Below are 26,910 nucleotides of genomic sequence, written 5' to 3' on the forward strand. Positions count from 1 at the left end.
TTCATAAGGCACATGAATTCTTGGCAGTTTACTCTGCTTGCAGTCCAGACCTTTGCTCTCCTGTTGCACRTTAAAAAGCTGTTTTTTCTACTCAGTTTCTGCAGCCTTTTTATCCATTCTTACCACAGTTGGGGTAAATGTTTTACTTTACAAATTTGCAAAAACTGCCAAACATCGTAATTCCTGTTTTACTACTACTTGGTCAAATGTCTTTTCTCCTTTAGTCATCTCTGGAGATGTCTTCCTCACCGTAGGGGAGGTCCTCAAACGTCTGCCTTTATTCTTCTTCTCTGGAACACCTGCCTCCCCATGCAAGTGGAATGCCAGTGTTTTTCTTGCCAGAAGTGAAGACCTCCTCATTATTTGAAGATTCAAAGGCTAAGTGCAGAACAGCCTTAGTTTTGACAGTAGAACTGTGGGATACTTGCCCTGCTGTTAGGAACAAGTGGAGGTCACAAGGTGTCTGGGAGGTAGAAATACCTGTTTTCTATGTTAACTGACTTAACTGGCAGGCTACCTGCTACATCGCAGCTGAAGAGCAGTGGTTTGGATTGATGCTCTTGCTGCTGCTTGTTAGGTCTCCAGCTCCTAGGATTAACACTGTGTGCTGTACTACCCATGTGCCGTGGGAGTGAATTCTGAGGATAGCTAAAGCAGAGCAGAGTTAATCATGGGGGGGGATAACTAAAGCAAAATAAAGTGCAGAACATAAGGATTACTTTCGAGTTGGCAGCTGTTGAGCAACTTGCAGAAACCTAATCAGGTTGGGACCAAGAAGCACGGCAGTGATTATAGCTTTCTTAAGCTCTGAGGCCTTCTTGATTTCACTTCCCTCCCATAGGCCACAGGATTAGTTTGTCATCAAATACRTTGCTACTCAGACTTGCTTTTCACAAAAATGAAAATAAGATCTGAGACTACGTTTCCCCCTTCACTGACTTCTACCTATAACCTTTTGTAGCTTGTAAAAATCTTTATTCCCCTCAACAGTAACCGAATGGCACGTAACCAAAAGTTGGCAGAGACTGTCCATGAAATAGGTGGTAGCTGGTAGAGTGCAGCCTCTCTCATGCCTGTTTAAACACTGATGAAACCTGGCTCCAAAACTGAGCTTTACAGTCCTGCAGAAGAGGCTTCTCTTCACCCAGTCCTAGAGTGTACTTGGACGTGAATTGCCCAGCTGCTCTCGCCTCTAGAAGGAAGTCGGGGTGTTTTTTGAGAGGCAGGGAGAGCGAGCGAGCACCTAAATGTTGGATACCACCATTATAAAAAAAGAAAGACAGTGTTCACTCTTCTCTCAGTGGGACTTGATCTAGAATTTTAATTACTAAAACAGATTTTTCTTAATCAAACTAGTTTTGTAACAGAAAAAGATTTTGAATAAATTTGGTGTGATGTACTAATCTGGATTAGAGCTTTTCTATATGTATCCAGGGATTCAGCTATATTGAGTAGACAACTTTGAATGGTGTGCTGTAGCCCTGGGCAGAGGCAGGGCTCTAATTTCAGGTTTTGAGAGGTGCAGTTAGCCAGGATTGTCATAGGAAATTTTAAGAATGGATAATACAAACGTAGACTTGGGTTAATAACACATTTCATGATCATTCATCTGGGTAATTACTTTAAAATATATATTTCTATCTATAAATTAAAACAATTAGATTGTGATCTTCTGCATGGCTTTACAAATATGCTAGTGAGGCCTGCCCAGTTCCCCGCCCACTTATCTCAAATATCATGTGTGCTATTTCAATGCTRCAGCAAAGCTCTTCTGGCCCGGAGCTCCACGGGCTGTGAGACTTGAGCCTTGTCAGGAGTGCGGGGAAGGAGTCCTGGCAAATACGCTGCTCCAGCGCTGGRTAAAGCTACTGGTTTGGCCCACAGGTGAAGAGGCAACACTTGCTGTTGCAAGAAGCTGCACTTTGCTACATGAGTTTGTTACTTTTTCAAGTCTTGCACTGCTTTTTTTCTTTACAATATAGATAAACATTCTTAATGATTAAAGTAATTATGACATAAAAGTTCTGGCTTTAATTTCTAGAGCTACAAGTTTTGATCCTAAAGGAACCAATTTTTCTTCTGTAGCATTCCCATGTTTGGAAAAGATGCTCTAAAGTCAAGCACATGCAACTTAACCTTGAAAGTAATAATTATGTACTTTTTGTGGCTGTAGTGGTATTCCAAATTCAGTTTTGATCAGCAGAATTGCAGTATTAAATGATGTTTGATGTTTTGCAGCCCTTCTTGCCAGTACTTCTTTACTGTTTGTAAAGAAGCTACTTTGGAAGGGATWTTAGGGGAGGAGAGGGAGGTGTATAAAGTTTTCCTTTCTGCTTTAAGGTGTCTTTGAGACATAGCAAATATCTGCTTCTATGTTTTCTTCCATTTCATCTCATTGAGTCAGGTCATAGAGCATGGGATACATTTTTTTCTTTCTTTTTTTGCCTTTTTTTTTTTTTAGGTCCCCATAAAAACACACTGTTTTCTTAGTTCAGCTGAATAATACTGGGGTATCAAGGCTGTATTAACTGACTGCTGAGTCCATTATCTTTCTTTAATATAACAAGAATCTGTGCAACTCCAGGAATGCTTTTCAGTTTCATTTTGAGGTATTATGTGTGATGTGTCTAGTGATGAAAAATGTTCCTTGCAGTTTCATAGAATAATCTAGGCAAAGAACCCTCAGAAGCATTTTAGTCCAGCCCCTTGCTCAAAGCAGGTCCAACTAGATCAGGTTGCTCAGGGCCTTATCCAGCTGAGTTYTGAGCATCTTTGAAGGACAGAGGTGCCACCACACCTCTGGGCCCTCTTCTAGTATTTGACCGTCTTTGTAGTGAAAACATTTTTCGCTAGTTGGGATTTTCTGTGTTGCAACTTGTGTACATTACCACTTATCCTTTTACTCCTCCAAGTGCTTCTGAGAAAGGTTTGACTCTATCTTTTCTGTACTCTCCCACTGTGTAGTTGCAGACAGCAATGAGACCTTGCCTTTCATCTTCTCCTCTGAAGACTGAACAATCCTAGTGCTATTAGTAACCATCTCTCAGCTTCGATGTCTTTGGCATTTTTGTAACAGATGCAGGTGTTCTAGAGGACTTCCTTTGAGCTGCTTCCTGAGGTGAACGGGAATATTCATCGTACAGGACCRTGTTTGTTCCAGCTTACAAGCCTTCTTTCCTTTGCAGACATTGTGTACCTTGTGTCAGACTTGATCCATTTGTAAACAAGTCCAAATCAAGGAGAACTCACTGATATGCCAGATAGGTAACTTGTATCCAAAATTATTGCATGTTGTCATTTAATGCAGCCCATACAATTAAAAATAAGAGTCTGTTCTGAGAAAAGGATGTATATCTTTAAATTCAGACAGATCTTGATTTTTTTTTTTAAGACTCATAGGGTTTTGAGCGTGTGACTTTCAAAAGTAAAGGGGGATGTTGAACAGCCAAAATCTCCCTTTATTTACCCTCTCTTAACAGAGTAGGTGAGTAGGTATGCTTATTCATTTATTAYGTAACTACACAGCTGCTGCAGGTGAGTCCCACTGACAGTGCATGGGCCACTGGTCACATGAGTTTAAGAAAATTTGAGCAGTTAAAGATGTACTGTCCAGTCTGATATGCTTGCCATCAGAGAGTCTATTTTTAATGGAGATACTGGAAGCTTGAGCCATGATTTTACAGKTTTTTTTTAAGGATGGGTCAGTTCCCTGATTCAGGCTTGGCCCAGCCCTACAGGTGGTTTTGCTGAAACAACAGAGAGGCAGACACTGGACTGCAAAGAGGAAGGACTGGGGCAAAGACCTGGGGTGTAGAGGCAGGAAGATTAAACTAGTGGTTTTACCAGCTTCTTTGTAATGGTTGCRTTTTCAGAAATAACCAGTTCAGACATTGCCTGCCTCGAGCTCCTTACTGGTTATACTGTTCATTACTTACTTGAAATTGATAATGTAAGTTTATTTGCAGACAAGGTGTGGATTTTCTAGTATTTACTCACAGTGTATTTTCCAGCTCCAGTTTCTCAACCAACTCTGTGCATCTTTCTTACCTACATTTTACTACCTGATATTTGTGAGTACACCACCTGAAGAAATACTTCTTTAAAAAAAACAAATGGTGAAACTCATTAAATTTCWTAATTGAATTGGTTGGATTCCAGTCCTGCTAATTTTTACTCTGAGCTATAACTCTGGCATGGAGAAGACCAGCTTTATTATAAATTGTTTCCTAAACAAGCACTTCTGTCCGTGTCTCCATTTTCTTCTTTGCTTAATTTTCAAGAAACTGGTGGAGATTTCCTTGAAGATCCTGATTTTGATTTAAACTATCTTGTAGCATGTCTCATTTTTATTGTTGCAAAAGTACAGTAATCTGCCAATCTTCCAATTTTACTCCTATATTTTAATGCTCTATTTTTCTGCTGTGTTTAGTGTACTTATTAATTTCTTCCTTTGAGCATTGACCTAAACTTCTTCTGAGTTCTTTGAGCTGAAAAAGATATAGGTAAGGTCTTTGGGAATTTTTCTAAGCGAGCTTTTACTGTAAGCTCTGCACACAGTTTCTTACCTAGAATACCAAAAAGTAACTGTAATTCTTTGGATACTGAAAAGATTTGGATTATTTAGAAATAAAAGCTATGGAATTGCATAAATGTCTTTATGGCACGTTCTTGCATCTATAATTCAGCAGACTGTAGACATCAGAGATGCTGATGACTGGCTTAGGTACTCATACTTAAACATGGACGATAATGCTATTGTGTTCTTTTTTTTCCCCTTACTTGTCTGGCAGAAAAAAAAATGAACGTATTTATTGGAGATAAACTTGTCTTTTTAGTCGTATCTGTAGGTTTGATTAATCAATTCAGATAGCCAAAATTGCACTATCATTGGTCTGCTTCCTTCTCAGGTTTGAAAATGCATCAGATAAATGCGCTTGATAGCAGAGGCGGCTGGGGCTTTGATTGCTGAGATGCTGTCTGGTATCCTGTGATACAAAGCAAAATATGATTAAGATGTCAAAAAAGATTTTCACCTTTCCAGCCCTTTCTTAATCCCTCTTTCCCTTTTCTCTTCTGTCAGTGCCGTTTCCAGTCAGAGAGAAAGCTAACAGCTTTGTTTTCTGTGTTCTGCAGGCTGCTTGAAATGTGAAATTCAAGATCACTGAGCTCTCTGTAGTTAGTACTGAATATTTTTTTGTTCTGAGCCCTATAGCTTTAAATTTCTTCCATTTAAATTTCTTCCCTTCTTCCCTTTCTTCCATTTTGCAGAATAAACAAATGTTACAGGCCTCCTCTGATGTCTATATAGAAATGACTCTTTGAAGAAAGAACAATTCTGCAATTAGTAGGATTTTGCTCAGTGTTAGAGGTCAAAAATCCTTCTGGCAAGGAAACTGGATCTGTGCCAGAACATGCTTTTAAATATCCATATTCTGATCATGTTTCCAAAGGCAATCCTAAGAAGCCCAGCCTCTTGGCTGCTAGAAAGAAAGTGCCTGCTGGAAGGAGTCCATCTTATCAGCCCGTGCCTCTTTCCTTTGAAGAGGGTCTCTTTGTCCTTTGCCCTTTTGAGAGCCCCCTGCCTCTCTTTTATTAGAGACTTTTCTTGTCCATTGTATCCCTCTTTGAGCTTCCTTGTTAGTGCATGACTGAGGCRGCTTTTATTCCCCGGGTGAGCCACGGTGAATAGCTGCCTCCCTTTCTCTTGTACATGAGAATGCCTCCTACTCCTGTCTAGCTCGTGGTCCTCTTGTTTGGCTTTCAGAGCCTCCAAATGACCTTGTCTTCAGCAGAGAAGCTCTCTTTGCTTCATCTTGCACCAGCCATCATCTCAGGGCTTAGATGCTTTGTTCCTAGTTTTGCTTTGTTAGCCCTGCTTCTTKTAAACAGCCCTCGGTGTGATTGCCAGATAATTACTTTAATTCATAGCTTTCCTTAGTAGATGTTTACCGTGCGGGTTACATGTTGTATAAGCAGTTCAGTGCATGTAAATATGTCAAGTCATTGATAGTCTTTGTGAAACAGATGGACATAAAATGGTATCATGGGACTGAAATGTTATTAGTTATCATTGTTCTTGTGTTTTGGAAAATGCATTTAATTTGAGATAACTAATGGGAAAATGCTAGGGGAGCATTTTCAGTGGCATCTTTGCTGCCTGGCTCCTATTTATGACTGCGCCTCTGTAATTTGTTAGGCTTGTTGGCCTTAATACATCCATTAATGTGATCTCCACTTGGGCAGATCGAGCTGTTGGCTGCCAGTCTGCTGTATCTACTGCTGTCGCTTTTGGATTTTGAGGAGCACAGACCTGCAAGCCATTATGTTGATAATAACCACAGTCCTTTTTCTGAATGCTTTTTCCTGGGGAGCAGCCAGTTTTTCTGCAGGCTTGTGGGTTAAAAACAACATGGAGGGATTAGCTAGGTTGCTTGCACTTGCAGAAGTTATTTTTCTGCTCTGTATGACAAATGCAAGAACGTGTAGTCTGTACATGTGTTTTTGCAGACATACAGATGCAATCCTTGCTATATTTTAAAAGCTGGGTTTGAATTGCTGTATGTTGCATTTGATACCTTTCAAACAAAACTGTCAATCAAAATAGAGCAAAGAGAAAACATAAGCTTCAAACATTTGAGAAATGAGTTTACTGACCTCATTACTTTTTCTCCAACACTGAAAGAGCTGTTTGGGCTACAAGCCATGTCTTACTACGATTCAGGACAGGTTTTGGTCCCAAGCTGAGTTCCTTAGTGTCTGCTGCCTTTAGCCCGTACTGCATTAAATCATAATGGAGTCTTTAATAGCCGTTATATTGTTACTGATAAAAGTTTAGGTCGTGCACCCTTCATGTTGAAAGCACATAATTTCAACTGCTGTATGTATTTATGATACGCAATAACTGCTAGGACTAAAAGAAAGGGTTAAGTGTCTGATTCCTCATGCCTCAGCATAGCAAAGAGGATATCAGCTACTAGAGAATAACTGCTGTGGTAGGAAAATGTGTGACCTCCGGCAGACAGGAACCTGTATCTTAGTCTGAGGCTGTTGCAGAGCTGGTCCTGTGGGGATGGTTGGGAAGTGGGGGGAAGGATATGAGGCTAATTTTAGCTCAGCAATCCCACCCCTCAATAGTGGAAAAGAAGAAACCGTGGAGTATGTTCCATAGTGCCTGACTCCTGTCTGTGTTGGGCTCTGCTGTGTGTGTCTGGTGAAATTTCAGCTCCCAAACTACCTACCCCTCCTGCCAGTATTTTCTGGGTGGGAAATGGGAGCTTTGTAAACCTTGCCTTTCCCCAAAGGCTGCTGAGTGCCCCCAACTCACCTTTTCCTCCAAAGCCTGTGTGTCATGCACACTGGGATCCTCTTTATTTTACCTAAGCCTTAATTTCTAGATCATCTCCAAATAATTTGTGTTTTAGTAATGTGCACTCATTCTGACCAGAAGATAAGAACGTTGCTTTCTTGCCAGGTTCACTGTTTCCCATGGATTTCTGAGCAAGCARCAGATAGATCAGTTCACGTCCTTTAACTCCCTGTCCCTTCGTCATGTTTTTTTTGTTTTGTTTTGTTTTGTTTTTCCCTTTTTTTCCTCCATGGTGTTACCAAGGCAACCCATCCCACTTCTCCCCAACATACTGGGTCTTGATACAATGTACATTATTGTCTGGAGCAATTATTGGGCTGTTACTACAGTACCACTGAAATCTGCCAGTATCCCCTGGGAATTCTACAGGAGTGGGCGAGAAAACAATAGCGAACGTCAGAAAACGGTGTGTGCTTTGGGTTGCTGCTAGCTCGAGGAAGAGGCACTTAGCCTTCCCTGCGATGGCTCACAGAAAACATGAGCAATCTTCCCAAACCATCACATGCCAGGACTTGCCAGCGTGGAATAATTTTGAAGGGTGAAAGAGGGGGAAATGATATGTCAGCATGCTTTAAATATCATTCCTTCTCATGTGGGTTGCGTGTGTGCGAGCCGTGTTTGCACGAGGCGAGGACGGTGCCRCTCGGAGATGCTGGAGCTTTTAGAATGCTGTTTGGACAGAAGTGGTGGTAAAAATGTTTCTCGCCCCACATGGTAGTGTTGGAGAGTGCTCTTGTCTGGAAACTCTTGTGCATTCACAATCTGTTTCACAGCGTCCTGAGTTTGCAAATAAATTAGCCATAGTCCAGTGAAAGAGTATCTTTATCTGCGTATGGCACCATTCTTAAATAAGAAAAGTAAGTGAAAGTTAGACTATGGAATTATTCCAAGTTTTAATATAGTTTTGCTTTGCCAAAAGTGAGCTCTTTGCTTCTATGTCTATCTGTTAATTGTGAAATTGAGCGTAACTAGGAGAAGGGCTCACTTTGCGGTCTCCTTTCAGCCTATGCGTACCCTGCAGCTGCCACTTGGATTATGCTCCTGAAGCCACTGCTGCTCCTGGTTGGATGGTTTTTCATAACTTCATGTGACCTGGGACTTTTGTCTTGCTGATGCCGTTCTTTTGGGTGATAGCAAATTTGACAAGGTTTTCTAGCACTTAACTGTAAGCTTTTTTGGTTTCATTAGGGATTTCCATCCAAGAACCTGTAATGTTGTTATAGGTCCAAGATGTCACCAGATGGTTTGGCATTTCATTTTTGAAAGCTGCCAGAAGTGGATTCACTGTTACAATCTTGGTCTCGGACTGCACAGATGTTAAAAGCAATTGTGAAGGTGCAGGTGGAGAATTCATTAATGACTCTCTACACAAACAAAGCGGGAGAGTTTACAAGAACCTTAGTTCTTGCTATTGGGAAGTGAGAAGGGTTTTGGTTCTTTAGAAGGAAACTTCTTTGAAACGGTTGCTTTAAATTCTTGTAAAGATCTACCTCTGTATTTTTCCCCTCCTCCCTCGTGAGGAAGGTGTTTCTCCACTCTCCCAGCTCGACACAGTGGTAAACGTTTGCTTTGTTCCTCAGTACTGTGGTGTTTTATTACTAAGCAGCGATGGCAGATACTTGGGGCTGTGCGTGTATGTTGTTTTTCTTAGACTGGAGTGTACAGTATCACAAGGATATAATGCTTAGTCTGATATATAACAGGTTTCTCCCTTCTCATTTGTGTCTCTTCTGCCGTTATTTYTCTCGTGGACTTTCTGTCCATGGATAGCAGCAATAAGAGATTCTCCGCTAACAGAGACCAGAACAAATTCATCTGTTGCAAAAAAGCAGGCTGTTAACTGCCCAGTAAAGCCTATAGTGGGATTCAGTTTTACTGTTGCTGAGTAGTTTCAGTGCTTTCCTCTTCTCTGCTTATTATTTTCCTAACCTGTGGCGAGATGCTGCTGATTTGAGGTTTTGTGAGCTTTGTCCTTAATGACAAGGACCTTGTGCCTTGTGTGTAGTTCTCCTTTGTTCAACTGAACTTGGGGTTTTTATTACAACAGTAGTAGTAATTGTGGAAGTTTTCACCTCTGGAGAATGAAGATATGCTAAAACTTTTGTTGCAATAGGTATCGCTGTATTTATTTGACAAAGAGTTGTTGACGTCCTTTTGACAACTCCATCTTGAATTTCAGCTAAACTTTGTTCTGTCATCTGTTAGTTACCTGTTATTTAGCATATTTCCTATGCGTATTTGGCAAAAGAAAGGGAAATACTTCCCTGTTGCACTTCATAAATGACTGCAACCTTCTGTAAGACCAGTTATGCTGTGTTGAGGCGTTACCATGATAACACTGCCTCTTCCAGCAGATTGATAGTTTCAGAATTGCAGTTGCAGGGAGTGTGTGTGTTGAGCAATAAAACAACGAAGAAACCTGGAAATTAATATAAACCTTTGCATACATGTGTGAGTTTGTGGGGATCTGTAATCTTTGCTTGAATCTTCGGCTTAAATTTTAATTTCATTCATTCTATCCTGACCCTCCTAACCCATTTCTCTTTTCTTTCATGACTGTAATGGAGTAATGATTTTATGTAAATCTGGTGTTTGATAGACTTAGGCATGTCCTGGGACTTGTTTAAACGATCACACAGGAAATGCGTCATCTGTTTCATATTTTCTACAATTGTAATAAATTTTTATTTTTCCTTCCTTTCTTCTCCTTAATTTCTAAGGCTTTTTTTCCTCCCCCCTCCCTTCAAGCAGATATTTAAACATGTTTACACCATTTTTTATGGCATTCCTGATTTAATTGTTTTCAGCCTCCTCCCTCGTCTTGTTTTCCAGCTTAAATGGGAAAAAAAAGCAACCATCTATGCATCATACCTGACTGCTGTTCAGCTCCCAAGAGAGAGACAGTACAAGCTAAAATGTGTGGACCGGAGGTCTAGGCTCTCTTATTAGATTCACTGAATGTCACTAATTAGAGTAGAGTAACCACTTACATGTTTGTTCATGTTTTAGAACAGTTGGTGAATGGAATGAATGAATGAACTGGAGCAGCTTCAATGTTGCTTATAGTTATGTATGTGAATATGCCTAAAAAACTCTGGAAACCCACACAATTAATTCTTTTTGGCTTATTGCTGGTGTGTACAAGCATGCCTGAAGCAGAGTTCTTCAGTTGAGTATAACTTTCTGATGACTTTTTTTTTTGACGGGGGGGTCTCTACCTTCCCACTTTTGTTTTATGGCCTTCTACACTCTTTCCTCCTGTTGAAGATGGGTTGATTCCACCCTACGCAATACATGTCAGAAAAAACAATCTAACTATTGCTGAGAAGAAAATGACGTTATCTCTAAGGCCGTTCTCACTATATCTATAGCTAGAGTAATTTAAATCTTAATCTTAATTTAAATCATAATCTGTTAAAATCCTTACAGTAAATAAAATCAGGGCAATAACAACTTGTGCTGATACTTTGCTGACAGATTAAAACAGTGCAGAATAACCTTGTAATACACGATTTTTTTTTTGTAATGGAACAGATTGATTTCCCTATAAACACCTTCAAGTGTTGCCTTTCACCAGAATTCTCTCTGAATTTAGCTCCTAACTGTAATAGCTCGTTTACATTTTTAGAGAAGGATGGTGACAGCCTCCTGGTTCCCCGTAGCTGTGAGATTTGCATTCCATCTGCTCTGGCTGTTGATTAGCAACATGCCGGCTACATGAGCAGTGTTGCTGGAAGCAACGGTCATCTGTTGCGTTAGAATTTTTGATGAGGACGCGGTCACAGGGCTAAAGCGCAGCGAATGGAGTGAGAATAACGTTTTTGGCTTTTCTTGTTATTAAGAGAGGAAGCTTTGTGAGTGGATTTGCCTTGAAAATGTGGTGTTGGATCCAGATTTCATGGACCATGGTGGAAGCTTTCAAATACAAGGCAGAAGAAGTTCTGAGTTCCTCCCTGCTTTCATCTACTGCCGATCTGAGGTTTTTTGACTCCATTCTGATCTTATCACCTATCCTATCAATCTCTAATTTAACAAGTTTTGCAAGCAAGAAATGTTGCAAGTCAGCAATAGTGTCGAAGTGGGCAGATACCTTGTTAACTGCTGCTTGGCAAAGCTGTTGTCTTCAGCAGAGTCGGGCAAGGGGCTGACAGGTTGGTTTGTTTTTGTTTTGTTTTTTTTCCAGCAAAGCATGTTTCATTTGTTTTACCCTTAACCTAGAAAAAGTGCTTATGGGTAAGGGAATGTTGTCAGAGGCTGGAAAAGGTAGGATGGGGAGGGAAATGGGTCTCTAACTTCCGGAATGTAMCATATAACCCCTTCCCCTTACCCCCATCTTTAGGAACTTGTTAATTTGATTTACAGCATCAACATACTAAAATGTCCTCCTTTTAATTTTTATTGTTGTTATGTGAAGTACTGCAGAATACAATTGAGGTTGAGTACCCTAGTTTTGAAGTTCTGTGCTTTAACTTGTCTTATTTAGCTGGTTTGTAACCTCAACTCTGAATGTTGTAAAATGTTATGTTGTTTTGTTTTGTTTCTACCTGATATCACTGATAAATGTGCCATCTCAGAAGTCAAGTAGCTTTGTTTGGGAAAATACCCATGGATGATTTTTCAAGTTTATTGAAAGCATTGTTCTGTTCCTTTGCACAGCCAGGACAACAGCTGAGGTTTATAATTCAAGCTTTTTATCACTATCAGCAATAGGTRGAAAATAAAAGCGGCTGTGATGGCTCTGTAATGTGGCCTTTGAAAGGTAAATAAGAAAAGTGGCTTAGGAAGTTGGTCTTCCCCCACCCGCAGCATACTTGCTTCAGAGTTTGAGTTTGTATGCAAAATGTACCTTCCTGGCTGGCAGTTACTTCTGTAGCTTCTGTATTCCCTTCCCACCAGGTTTTATTCTGTAAGCAATAGAAATAACTGAATGGCTCCTTTTGCCTTTTTATTTATGAAGTGCCAGCAGTGCTAGGCACTGAGCCTTGAGAAATCTGTGGTRGGATCACATGCCTCTAAATTTTTCTTCTCATTTGGGGTATAAAAATCTTTTCAAAGGGATTCCAGTTCCAGGCTGGCATGGATGCTCTAAGAGGAGCTACCCGATGCTTGGGATTTTGGCTGGGCAGTTGTTCTGCACATAAAGAAAGCAATTAGCTTGGAAGACAGACCAACAAACAAGCGGAAGCCTGGTCTCTGGTGCATTTTAATCTTAAACTAAAATTACCCCTTGAACGCAGTAGCTCTGTTGAAAGATCACATAAGCTCTGAAGTCAGTGCCTTTGAAAGACCATCATCTATCACCTTGAAGGAAGGACATTTGAACTGCAGCTTGTTCCCTCCAGGCACTTAAATCATAGCAAAACTTTCAATTGCAAAGTGGCATCTGAGAAATATGGTTTCACTTGAATTGGATTTAAGCAAGCCTTGTAGATGCAGGGTTGTAAATAGAGGAGAGCAAGCGATGCTGCTTGAATGTGTTTAAAACAAAACAACCCCAGACTTGTAGAGACCTGCACTGGAGAACTTCTGCTTATCTTGCATTTATCACAGTGTCTCCAGACATGCTTCAAGACTGACTGTTCAATGAGTAGCAGGGTAGGGCGCAGCTCCGCTGCTGCRCGCGTGCCTGAGAGCAAAGGAATATAATTTTGGCTAAGTGGCCTGATTTTGTGAGGAACTTACAACATCACTCCCTAGGACACTACAGGAATTTAAACAGAATTGTTACCATCTTGAGTAGATAAGCACCTACCTTAGTGCTCATCTGCTGCTGTTCAAACTAGATATGTCTTATTAAAAAAAAAAAATTGTGTGGAATGATTAGGCAGACATTGGTGTTAACACTGATAAGSGTTAAAAAGCTTTTAAGTGTCCTCCTTCCTGGGAAGTTGGAGAGAACTGAACATGATTCAGCTGTAAAGGTCTCCGGGTAAAACCTTGCACAGTGCCATTCCCAAGCCCTGTGTCATTTCCCTGCGATACCTTGGAAACACTTTTTTCATCTGATAATTGCTTGCTCATTATCTTCTTGCTAACTGTTTGCTCTTAATAGCTAGTAAAATAAAAAAAGGAAAAATGAATTTGAATAGTGTTCAGTCCCTGGAGGGAAATAAAGCCATCAGTGATGTGTTTAAAGTAGACTCGTCTTTGTGCTGTGCATTCGCTCTCATCCATATGGGGAGCCTGTAGTTGGTTCTGCATCATTTGTTTTGTTTTTCTGGTTGCTCTTAATATTAATTGAAGTCTTTCCCAAGACACAGTATTTGTTAATCTTTTTTTCTCATTCTCCCTCACCCCCTAACTTCAACAAAAGTATTCTTATGTCTCTGAGAAGAAGCTTATTTTTATTTTTTAAGCCTGGTGGTCCCTTTATTCACCTGTTTTTACTACCTGGTGGTAGTGATTTTTCTATGTTCAACTTCTGAATTCTGTACGTTGTGTAATTGATAATAAAAATAGTTTTCCAGAGCARTAAGTATAGGTCTGTTATCAACTCCAGTTATGCAATATGTTTTTCAGTGAATTAGCCACAATTTCTTTTCTCTACCTTTCCCCCAAAACAAAAATAAACGAGCAAGCCCTCACCTGGGGTGTCCTCTGTGCTAGGAGGGGACAGATAGTGCCCTGTCTTAAGACTGCTAGGATCATAAAGCACTCTTGCTCACTGTGTTTTTAAAAGGTTGTAATAGCTTTAATTACTACATTTCCCTGCAGACTTTCAGTATTACTAGTGACAGAAATTACAGGAGGCTCTAGATTGTCTCTTAATACTGCAGCTCGACACTTGTACAACACCTCTGGGAAGGAAAGCAAGCATTTGGGTTGATGTAGAGTCTTTTTTTTGGAAACATATCACAATTGTTTTGCTCCCTGTTGGTCCAAATGTAACTTCTGCTAGTTGGACAGTAAAACRTCTAATTGTCAACTAGTTACAACACCTTTAAATACATTGTCTTTTTCTCTTTTCCTCCTAGCAGTTATTAGTTTCACATATGCAGTCCATATTGTTTGGGATGTGCATTTAGTATACAGAGTTTCTCCTGCATGGGGTCGTTGTTCCATTTCGAGTGTCACGATTTTGTCAGTAAGGATGGAAACAAACCATTATCTTGGACTCAGAGCTGCTTTTTGAACCTGCTCCCCTTACTGTACAAAGTTATAACACGTAATGAAGGACTTTGCGTAATATATGTAACTACCGGAAGTAGGATGCTCTGTTGAATGGGCTAAAGACTTATTTGAAATGGCAGTTCCAGTGATGCTTTGTAAGGTAGAGAACAGGAAAATGTGGTGTACAAGATCTGAGGTAGTTACGGCTTTGAGATTGCCACTTCTATGTCTGCTGACAAAGGAGAACAAGGAGAAAGCAGAGGAGTGTCTTGGTAGAAGTAATGGTCACGTGGAGGGTTCCATACAATTTGCCAATGTATGACTGAATTATCTTCAGCAGGATGGAGCAATTCGGTTCTTCCAAGGAGATATACTGAGGTCTTCTGAATACTGCAACCATGGTTGGAAATTGGCTGCCTTTCTCTTGATTCTGTCTTCCACTGGCCTTGCTACCTGTTTCAGCTGCTGTGCTGGTCCTTCAGCTGTACTGTACAGCTGTTGGGCAGCTGTGTGACAGCTGATTTGATGAACTGAGGAAGGTTAAAAATAACCCTTTCRAGCAGGTCCTTGTTTGATTGATTGAACAAAGTTGTACTAGGGTAACTGAAGACGAATTGAGATTGAGTGTGAGGAGAAAGCTAAAGAAACGCTGGTGTCTTAAGTGAGATTTTGTAAAATGAATTTAATGTCTTTATGTCTTTGTTATTTTTAAATGGTGGGTCCTGTTTCTGCAACTTTAAGCACTTCACGGCAGCAGGCCTCTTAGGAGTGTGTGTGGTGTTTAAAGTGCAAGAAGCCAGGACAGAGCATGTGCTAACACTGGAAGATGGCATTTTCAAAAGCTCTTTGAAYGTACGTCCTACTGGTAGTTACCTGCAAATCCCGCTGAAGAACGGGACTGCTTATATCGCACAGCAACTCATTTTGGGCAAGTGCAGTGAGATTGCTCTGGCTGATTGTGCACCTCAGGTGATTTGCTTATCAGGCTGAGTTTGCACTCGCTGCTTCGTCACTGTGAGCACGTGATTAGATCCTGGGCCTTTTATTTCAGCATAAATTAGCACTTTTCATGAATACTTGCTCATGCACAACCTGGTTTTGTCAACAATTAAAAAAAAAAAAGAGGGGAAAAAAGCACGCTGTAGAAATTAACCTTCGGGAGACGGAAGGGGAGAAAAAATGGGAGATAAGTAACGTTACATTTGAGAAATGATTCTRCCCTGCGTTCATCTTGGTCTTCAGATGAGCAATGACTTGTTGAGTTCATTGTGGCATGCATGTATGAACCTTGTATAGCCTTTTAAATTCTTTTCTGGGGAAAACACATGTTCTAGTTTGTGTATTATTGAGATTAACCAGTTATACAGAATGTGCCCTATGCAGTTGAGGGGCTGGGACAAAGGAAATATCAGCAGGGGAAGGTATGGAAACTTTGACCACTTGCAGAGCCAGTCATGGGCAAGGCATCTCTGGTACAGATAAGACCTATGAGCATGGGTGTCTCAAGAAGCATCACAGACCCAGCAGAAGACATCTCCTTGAGGATGCTTGTGGAGGGGATTCCTGACAAGATCCCTCAGACAGTGACCAGCCATCCTGTCCCAGAGCACTTTGATGAAGGCACTGCCTCTTTGACAGATCCCGATAAAGCTTGCATAGAACAACGTCACTTGTGTAACACTGTGTTGCATTTATTCTCATCTTACTTTGTTTTCAAACTTACTTCTTTTTTAAGCTTTTTTCCTCGTTTACACTAAAATAATTTTACCCCTATTTAAAATAGGGGTAAAACTGTGTTAAAGTCTCGCAAAAATGTTTTCACATAGGTTGTGCTGGAGTAAATTGAAATCTGKACTAGAAAATTTGTATCCAAGACGAGGAAGGCTTTTGCCTATAAATACATTCTTACAGCGGTTTTTGATGGCGGGAAGACGAGAGGCAGGCATACTGCTGGAGCACAAGCCCAGAGTTAGGTGCAGTTTAGAAAAAGGCTGAAGTTTTCTTTGCGTTTACCCAGGAACTGAGACATTTGCTATGTTCATACCAAGGGTATGGGCATGTGATTTGAACTCGAGTKACTTAACACTGGTTTTACCAACATCTGCTCGTCAGCAGAGTTGTGGGGTAGTGCGTCCCTCTTAGTCATCTGCTATCACAAGATAGACAGGAGTTGCAGGGGGTAATGCAGGGGTAATGCGATATTCCAGTTAAATCATCCTGCCAGCTGCTGCCAAAGGGGGTGGTCTTGCTCTTGCTACCTCCTCCTTGCCTGCAATGAGCTGTTTCAGAGAAACTGAACTGGAAGRAACTATTTTATCGACTGGTTTGGGTTTTTTTAATGCTCTTTAGATCTCCTTCTAAGGCTCATTAGTTCTCYAAATGCTGGTTTGGCTTCCTGAGCTGGTTCACTGCAGGGCTGATTGAGTATTAATGCCAGCACTGGGGAAGTGGCATGAGCGCATGTCTGTGAGGAAATCAGGAGCAGGTTGAACTACCCCCTAAATTGTCCGTTGTTCCATCTATAGGTCCATTTTCAGAGGAAAGAAAAGCTTTTCCATACCGAATAATACGGGACTTTAAAAGAGCACTTATCACAGTTCCTTTAACTGACTGTAAATGCTTAGTTTTCTTTAAAATGCTGTCTTATGACCTTAGTTGCATCATATTTTCTAAAAGCTTTTGTGCAGTGTTTTAATGAGAAAGTAATTGTTATTTCTTAATAAAACTCTGGAAATAAAGCTGTTAGAAGCTGGGGCTCAATAAACAGAGCATAAGCAGCCAATTTATTATGAAGCTTCATCTCATGACAAGAACGTTTCTGCTTGACAAAACGTTAGTAAGCTTGAACTTGTGTCTTTTTCATAGATATGAATATATACTTAAAAGATTGATTTTTTTTTTTTTTTTGTTTCCATGCCATGGACCTTTATGTTCTCTAGTGAATCTTTGTGAGATGGAGCAGGGAAGGAATATTTGTGGGCGAGGGACCTCTACCTCATTAAGCACTGAAGTACTTGAGTTTCCTTTAATTGCCCCTTGCTGTACCTCCCAGTCTCCACAGTAATCTCTCCCAGCATTAATCTGGGAGCTGGCCCAAAGGGTTCAGCTGTAGGATTGGGATGATATTCCTCCACCTGCTTCTGGAGCATAAATATGTTTATTTAAATGTCAGTTGGCTAAAGGGTTGGGACCTGTTGCACTTGGACTGGTATCAGGAGAGAGTTTGTTGAATTCRTTGGGTTTCAGCAAACTTAAGGGAAAACATGGATGGATTAATTCAAGGATCAGCTTCAGTTTGGATGCCAGTGCTTGATTTTAAACTGAGAACTCTGGTCTTGGGTTTCCTTGCTGTTATCTGCTTTTGTGATTTGTTCTAGGCTTGTCTGCTTAGTGTAAGGACTAAATTAGGAAAGTTGGGGCAATGTCCTTCATTTCCATCCATATGAAGGAAGTTTTTTGGATTATGTTATGTAGCTGAATAATTCCATTCAATAGAGCTTAAAAAGGTAGGCAAATACTGCAAATCTCCTAGAGTTTTGTGACCCCTTCATTGAGGGGGTAGAGGGTGAGTCTTAGATGCCACATTGCTTAGATTAAAGATGAAAAATCACCTCTCTGCAGAAGGAAGGCATGGAAGCCATGTTTTTTTTTGTTGTGTTTTTTTTTCTCATTTAATATCTGAGAGATTTATGGCCTAGTCCGGACCTTTCCTCCCTATAGTGCTGGAGCATCTCTGCAGTACTTAGTATGTGTAAACCATGATACAGACTTCTGTGCAACCGTAATTGTTGCTGCCTTGTTTTGTTTAAATGAAAAGTCATTATGCTAGACAGCAGGTTAGCAGTTTGAAGAATGTACAGGTGTGTTTTATAACCAGGGATTGTCCCAGGGTTATCCCAGTAATTTCAGAAAGCTGCAGTATCTCTTCTTGCATCGGTGRTTACTTGTTTAAACCAATCATACGTGACTAGTATGTCCGGGCAGGTTCTAGTGTGCACAGATGGAGCAACGTAACCTTAATAGTCTCTGTTCTTTGTCATGGCAATCTTGAGTGTATAATGGTCAATGGGAAATTTCATCTGGAGTCATAGGTCTTTTGAATATCTCTTCTTAACCTGTAAGTGTATAGCAATATTTCTAGCTGAGATCATTGGGAATGTTTTTATAAAAGCATATAATGAATCTTTACTTTCTTCCTTGAAAAGAATAAGAATTTAGAGGTTATGCTTAACCATGGAAGGGAGTAATTCTGCATCCTGTCATTCTCTCATTTTCTAATGTCTTCTGGAATTCAATTCTGTGATACTCTATTAACAGTATTTTTATAGTAATTTTTGCAATATTATCAGGCCTTTGTGTAATTTCTCTCTCTCTCTCTCTGAAGCTGAAGTGACCTTGGTGGTCTGCAAAACTCAGACCCCAAGCTGACAATGTGCAGCTATAACAGCTAAACTGGAGCCAGTTGGTCTGGAAACTGGGACATAAGCTTTCAAAGCTTTCAGAGCCTCAGGGTCTTCTCTGCTCCAAAGCTATGACAACCTAGTTTGTTTTGTTTAAAACAAAGAAACAAAACCCTCTGTAGGATGGAAAGAAGTCATTTAGATCCTCTTTCAGCTTGCTAGGATTCAGCTAGACATGCTTTCTATGCATCTACTGAAAGGTTAAGATACTTTYCCCCTGAAATAAGAGAATCTAAAAAATGCTGACTTTGAAGCAACCTATTTTTCCATAGTTCTAATTTCTTGTTTGTTTGTTTTCAGTGATGAATAAAGAACAATACTCCTTGCTTGTTTTTCCTAGGAAGCATGTTGACATTATAGAGAAAAGTAAACAAAATAAGAGACCTGACATGCACTTAAATCGCTGGGGAAAATTTTCAGACTGTCTATTCAGAGTTGTTAAATGATGCATATCTGAATATGGTGGTTATCTGGAGGGCAAAAAAAAAAAAACCCAAACATTGTTTAATGGGAAGTAAAGTGAAACTGAAATGGACAGAAATAGTTCTGAGAGAAACAATCTTACCAACTAACTTTGTATCTGTTTTTAAGGGATGAAAGGGATGAGTTTTAGCTCTTTGCTTTCTATTTTGGAGGTTACCACTGTACTTGTGTGTTGTGGAAATGAAAAGAGAACCCAAATAGGTACAATTAAGAAGCAGGTTGTAAAGGGGTAGAGCTGATGCACAAGGATGTGGGAAGACATGGAGGTATGCTCTTGAATGAGCCACTGCGTCCTGCCCACTCCGCATAGGATTGGAAAAATTGAATTAGGGAACCGTTTTTCTCTAGTTGGAGACAAACTCTTCATATCCCTTTTTCCTTCCCCCTTCGAATTTTCTCTTTGAGGTTTCACATCATTGCACAGATTGCTCTGTGGAACTGGTGTCTCGGGGTAATACGCAAGTAACGGAGCTGATCAGTATTTGTACGTTTGCAAGGGATTGCAGTGACAGCACAAGGATGCTCTTGCCATTAGTGACTTCCATCAACAAAGTCTAGTCTCATTCACCTCGGTGCTAACAGTTTTCCAGCTTTCTTAAAAACTTTGTGRTGTAGTCATGACCAAGACTATTGCATTTTTCTTTAAATTTGCACAATTACTTTTTATTAGTGGTAAACACTTGTTGGAAGAAGTGGAAGCATAGAATAGCTCTGTGGCCACYGTGCCACATACCAGTTTTTGCAGACTGCCGTACCTGGCAAACACTCTTGATGAACTAGACCCACTCCGTAGTAGCTGTCAGCCAGGCTACAGCTGACTTCTTGCATCCTGCTACTGCACTGTCAGTTTTTTATGTGCATGCAGTGGTATTACCAGGATGATACCAGTGCTATAGAATATATGTTCGCAGAGACATAATTTTAAATAATTTATAGTAGAYGCCTTGTTAGTTATCTAGCTTGTGGGCATGTTGTGGAGTAGAGATTTCTTTTCCTTTCCTGCGAGATAAACCGTCTGCAAGGATGTGGCTGGTTTGCTTGTAAGACTTCAGTGATACAATCTGAAAATAAGCAAACAATTTTTACAAACCTGAAAATCATAATTTCTGAAGGTATTTTTGAAGTAGGTTTCATTCATGCTGGATTTATTATTATTTTGCCCTTTTTAGAACTTTAGAAAGTGGTAATAAAAGCTGCCTTTTTTTCTTAGTTTTGGCTGCTGTGTCATTAGGCAACTATGTCGTTTTGCACATTTCAGAGCCTTTGCTTGAAGCTGTCTGCAGACTTAAGCAAGTGTGCTGCTAAGCCTGGAAACATAAGCTGTTACTATCTCCATAGACCTGGGAACGAGAAAACTCTCCTTTAAGTTGAAAAATTTTTAGTTTCAGAGCACAGTTCCATTGTTGCAGTCGTGTTTGAACCCTGGGGGCAGGTTTTTTGAATACAAGAGGCCAGGTATGGAAAACCTTAAAAGTCTGACAGTATTTGAGATAGTGGTGACATTCAATTTATCACCTACCTATTTAGTGTAGTCTAATATACTTTGCAAGCATAAGTGTTTCAGACTTCTTGAATCGCCTTTGGTTCACACCAGGCAATTGCATGGGACGATGAAGTCAGGCTAACCAGGATTGCAGCTTTCCATCTTCCTGGCAAGCTTGTTTGTGGCAGCAGTGTGGGGATTAGGGTAAATGAAGTATTAGGGCTATAGAAAAAAGCCAAAAGGAAGCGCTGGCCTTTCTTGGCAGCAATTGCTAGAGGCCTTTTAAAAACAGCTTCTGTTGTCATGGAGTTTCTGAATGCAAGGCTGGTTTCTGGCACTGTGATTTTCTCATGGCAGAAAAAGTTGTCCTGTCCTAGCCTTGGGGAGAAATAAAATAAATAAATAAAATTAAATTAAATTAAAAAAAGGCAATAGCCTTGGCAGTACTTGTCTATTATTGCAGCTAAATTACTGAACTGCAGTGGGAGCTGAACCAGAGGGAAACCTTTTCTTAGAAAAATTCTGATTTTTAAACTGGTATCCTTTGTAGTCTGTAAAATACCTCTTATAAGAAGGTGTTTGACATTTGGTAAAGATTTTCAATAGTTTATACAGACCCTTGCTTTCATTTCAGTCAGCCATGTCTGGAGGTTTAAATACAGACCTGAATTCCTAATCTCAAGGTTTTTGGAAGGTCTTCTAGTAGTGGCTGGTTTGTTTCTTTTTTTTTKYSYYTTTTTTTTTTTTWARGTCTGTTTTCCTCTTTCAAAACTTCAGATACAGTCAAACAGTTCATGTTTGTTTATAATTTCCTAAAGTAATCATCAGTTAATGTAGAGAATAAGGCATTTGTTTGGCTTTGGTTTTGTTGAATTAGCATTTTGGTGCTTTACTGGGCTTTTTGTTACTTCAAAAGATATTTTGATTAGAAATATTTATGTTTGGCTTCACGGACAAAAGGTATGCTCCACTGTCTGATCTTTTGTTCTTGCCTAATTCCAGTGACTGAACTTTAAAAAATTCCTCGGTTTTGCTTTTGCTTTGTGAACTTACTGAAACTTAGAAACAAGTTGAGATAGAGATGGTTCAGTATTTCTGAAGCAGGAAAGCAGCAGGCAAGTGTGCTTTTATTTCTGCATGACTTATTTTTAAAGGCTGGGAAGAACGATTGCCTCATGATTGCCGATTGTTTTCAGAAAACAACTGTAGGTAAATTCTTCTGTTAGAAATGTGTAAACTCTGCAGACGGATGAATTTGTCCTTCRGATCCTTCCTTGAAAGTCAACTCTGTTTTGATACTCCTTGATTACTGCTGTTTGAAATGTTTCAGGGAGTTAGGGAGCTAAAATCTCTGCATATGAGGTATCACATAGTAATTTCTGTTATTTCACCACCTGTTTGTGTTTTGTTCGCCTACGCTAGTGACGGTTGRGTCAAGGAATAGGGCTCTTGCAGGCATGTTCTGCTTGGCCTTGCTGGTAGTGCCCTGGGGGAAGATGTTGCAACCTCTGTGGCTGCTGCGAGAAATTACCAGCCTCACAGCAGAGTTATTTTCCATCCCTCTTGTGTTAGGCTCTCTGCAGAGAGCGATTTGCATTAAGGCATTAGACTGAACAGACTGAACAGGCAGACGACACACATGTGCGCGTTTGCTTCCGCAAAGGCTCCGTTGGGCCAGGAGCTTCCAGCAGCAGCTCACAACACCTCGGAGCCGCTGCGGTCCTGGCCAGCCGAGAGGAGTCGGAGCCTGTCGTTTCGGGGGCGTGTGTACAGCTAGGGGAGTCCTCGTCCCTGGGAGCAACCATGGGTGTCTCAAGATAATCAGCAATAAATAATGGGCTTTTAATGGTGACTCTTCTCAGACCTTAAATGTCAGTATTTTGGATGTGTAACTACCCTTGGAGCCTTTGTGGCTTCTCTTCTGCAGGCTCCTGCTTGGATGGTAGAATTGTAAATGCTGATCGCTTGTGCAAGTTTCACACTTTCAGGGGTTGAAATAAGCATCCTCAAACTCTGCAACAACAAAAGGCTTCCAAWTTGTCCTGACAGTCTTGCGCTATTATTTTTTCTTTAACTGTAAGCCTTTTAAAATATTCATATAATGTATAGAGGTTCATTGCATTTAATATCAGTGCTGTAACCATAAACCCCAGATAATTCTAAAAGTTGATAATTCRTATGTATGTATTTTCTTGATTAATTTAGGGTTATTTTTACCTTGAAATTAATGCTAAAATAAGGTTTTCTTGATTTTGACAGTCTGGAATTTTTATCTTCTAGTTCATCATCGTTTTTCAGTAGGCACTTCTTATTAGATAACATATAGCTCCAGATCTATTTGCTGACCTTCTCAACACTGTAGTGTAGTAGACCTTTTAATCTTTCCTCTTTGTAAAAACACAACCTTTTTTAGTCTGTAAGAATGTGTGAGAACTCAGAAAACTAACTCTGAAGAGTGTGATATGAAGAGTCTGATTCCATCATTAGGAACATTTGAGACAGATATTTGACAGTAGTAAAATTTTTGGTTGTAGTGTGGCCTCTGATTTTTACTTAYTCAATTTGTTTCTTAATTATTAAAAACATTCGTTCCATGTGTGAAATGCTGCACTTTTGGAGATTATGCACTATATTCTTCATAAATAACAAAGACTTTAATTGTGGAATTGTGCATAGTTCCTCCAGGAGCTAAAGTACTCTCCGACCAGGGGATGAGAAATGAGGCTTTGTTGAATAACTCCTTTAATTGGCATAATTTAGGTTTCTTCCTTTAAATACTCATTGTGAGATAGAATCCACGTTCTTTCTTCCTTGTAAAATAAAAAATTTTATGTAGCACTTCCCATTTCCTTTCCAGGCAGACCTTTTGCTTGTTTGTTCTGGTCCTACCGGACTACCTGACAGCTCAGAGGCTGAGGTGAGGAAGAGCTGTTCTGTCATGGGTTCGCGGCGACACAAAATTTGAAAAGGTTTAAGCAAGGTCTTGAAGTTGCTTCTTTATCAGAGCCTGTCTCGTCTCTTTGTGGTGCGGCCTGAAGGACTGCCTCAATGGTTTTGTTCAGCTGTGCCGGTCAGTTCTCTCAAAATAGGACTGCAGGAGCAAGTGAAGACATAGCTTCGTTTCTTTAGACCACCAGAGCTGTGTACATGAAGTGAAAGTCTCTGAGCTTTATGTGGTGGTCTGTTTTGCAGCAAGCCAGCATAAACAAGAGGAATAGGCTGAGGCATTGGGCAAAATCTGACTTGTTTGCTGAGGAAAGACTATTCAAAAGAGGAGAAAGAAACAGTGGCAGGTGAAGAGCAGAATGATCGCAGTGAGGAGAAGGTGGGGATGGTTGCTGAAGCCAGTGAATGTGCATGGAAGGTCAAATGAAATCTTTGTTTAAAAGCTGGGCATTTTTCTTTTAAGTAGAATTAGTTGTTTGATAATTTGGTGTAAATACTTTTCTTGGTCAGCTTTGTTCTTAAAGGATAAGACCTGGGCCTAGGCAAGACTGAGAGTGTGTGTGCTAGTTGCAGCRCAGTATGGGCTGGAAGGGAGGCGCTGGGCTAGCTCTGGGGCACCGGGGCTGCAGGGCTGCAGAGCACACGGCTGTAGGTCCCRGTGCTGAAGCTTGGCTTTCAGCTACGCCCAGCCTGGAGAAAAACCAAGCCCCATCATAAAAAACACTCAGTGTTAAAGAGTTTGGCTCTCAATAATGTTTGTGTTGGAGGACTTGTTAGTGCCTGAGACTGGAGAGGAGAACAACTTTTGGGTGGATAAATGTACAAAACTAAAACTGGCATAGACAGTAGTAGCATGTCGAGGTTGGGTATGTTACTACYTTAATGTGCCTTTTATTTTATTTTATTTTTAATTTGAATGTTTCCCTATCTGGCTCACTGCATGGTTGCACAAGTGCTGTGGGAGGAAGGAGAAGCCGGGGTGAAGGGGAGGAAGGTGGGACCCTCCAGTATATTTAGAAAACAAAATATTGTCAGTTTATTTCCTGTGACAGCCTTGGAAGATGCTTCTTTACTTGGATCAAGCTTTGATTAGCCCAGTTCTTATAGTTAAARCTCAGTCTTCATTGAGGAAGGCACTACAGGTGCAGTCATGCACCCAGGCTGAATTGGGGAGTAGAAATGAAGCGGGTGAGATCTGCATTAGCATGTAGAGGGCGGATTGAAAAGGCTCCCRGGAACTTTGGTCACCCACCCAAGGTGCAGTCACTGCTTCTGTGGCTTTCCCYCTCTGTCTTGGAGGACTCCATTTTTGGTCAAATACCTGTTCCTGCTGAATCCCTTAGCTTTATTGTTCTTCTTTCCCTGAATGATGAGGATTTACTCTGAAGAAATGTTTCCATGGTAGCCATTTAGAAAATGGCTCTCGTATTCTTCTCTTAAAATGTTATTTTTCCTTTTGTTTTATAGTCACAGATGAGGACGCAGTGAAAAGGTATTTTGCCAAGTTTGAAGAGAAGTTCTTCCAAACCTGTGAGAAAGAACTTGCCAAAATCAACACTTTCTATTCAGGTAAGGTGCTTATTTGTGTATTTTTGTAGAAAATAAAGCAACAAAAAAAGAGTCTGAGGTCTCCAAAATTCCAGAATTACTGCAGTGCTCATGCAGGTCTACCATCAGGTAAATTATAGGCAGGGTTTATATGGGAGATTGCTCAGATTTAATCACAGATGTGGAGCTAAACCATAGTGTCTAAATGAAGGGAGAATAAAGGGCAAATGATTTCRTTGCTTAGGAGTAACATCTGCTGAACTTTAAGAAGGTGCTCTTAAATTTATTTAGCAGTTTATATATAGGGCACTGTTTCTTAGCATTGCATATCCATGGTGACTGTTTCCTGTGCATGTTTTAGGCATAAATGCTAAGCTACCTTGCTAGTATTTGCCAAGTTTGCAGGAATGCTGTCATGGACTCGCTTGTGTATGGTAACTTGTCCTCCTTGAGATGTCCGACAGGTTTTTAAGTCCCTTTAAATATACTTAAACACTTGCAACTTTCTGAAGTAGAAGAGGCCGTAGCRTTTTGTCCTCAGCTACATATATAATCTTGTTTAGTAAACTTGAATAAAAATGTAATAGTATTAAGATTAGAGGTTTCTGGGCTTTGTATTTCAAAGTGCTGTTGTTTGTTGTTTTCCCAGAGAAAGTTTGCTTTCTCACTCTGTGTTTTGAAAATAACTTTAGAATGGAATAATTGAAATGTAGTGTTTCCCTGTAACGTTTCTAGAAAAGATTTTGTAATAGTGTGTCTAGTTCAGGCCACCATCATGTTCCAAGCAATTCTCAGCCTCTTTTGGTAATGTTTAAACTGAGTTTCCAATAAGACAAGCATTTAAATATGGATACAATGGTGTATGGACTTTTGCCCTACTTTTTCTTAACATGTTGTTGATTCATTAACTTCTTGCTATGAAAATGCTTTTGCAGCACTTCATGGTGTCTTCTTTATTTCTGATTTTAATCTGSTAACAAAGACAAGTTGAATTGTGCAAAATATTTTAATAAGAATCGGGCAATGATTTTATTGCTATTTATTTTATTGCTAGCAAAATCTGGGTTGTGAGCATGAGAATAGCTAAAGGCACAATAGATGCAACAGCCGTGCATGGCAGCTTGCCTCTGTTCAGCTTCCATGTAGGGAAGTAAATCTCTGTTGTGGTGGCTAAGCCAGTTCTTTTGCATCTGTAGAATAGTAGCATTTTGCGATAGCCATAGTGGTATAAGGACAGAGGCAAGAGTAGGCTTGTCAGTAGAAGCAGCATATTTTGTTAGGCGTCCTGCTTTTTACACTTTACTCGATGGGCACTTTTCTATGGGTAAATTCTATGTACCTATCTAAACTCCAAGCAATTCTTCTAAGTTTTGTTTTGCTTTGAGATCTTCTGTTTCTGTTGCAGATCTGAGGAAAGACTCATRTGCGCAGAAACTTATTTTACTTTTCTAGTTATACCAGCTGCTCTAATAAGAGATCCTGTGTATTCCAAGCTCGACTCCATGAAGACAATT

At 40.2% G+C, this 26,910-nt stretch overlaps 1 protein-coding gene across 1 annotated transcript in view; it reads left to right on the forward strand.

Annotated features, from left to right (window-relative positions):
• The window catches only part of XPR1 (xenotropic and polytropic retrovirus receptor 1), a 117,876-nt gene that overhangs the window by 45,783 nt on the left and 45,183 nt on the right, over positions 1-26,910 (forward strand). Inside the window, exon 3 of the mRNA XM_085300973.1 lies at positions 25,316-25,417. Within this exon, the coding sequence (XP_085157099.1) occupies positions 25,316-25,417 (102 nt within the window). The remainder of the gene's footprint in view (positions 1-25,315; positions 25,418-26,910) is intronic.

This window comes from Rhea americana, unplaced genomic scaffold, assembly GCF_003343005.1.
Source record: "Rhea americana isolate MKP2758 unplaced genomic scaffold, rheAme1 scaffold_17, whole genome shotgun sequence".
Classification (NCBI taxonomy): domain Eukaryota; kingdom Metazoa; phylum Chordata; class Aves; order Rheiformes; family Rheidae; genus Rhea; species Rhea americana.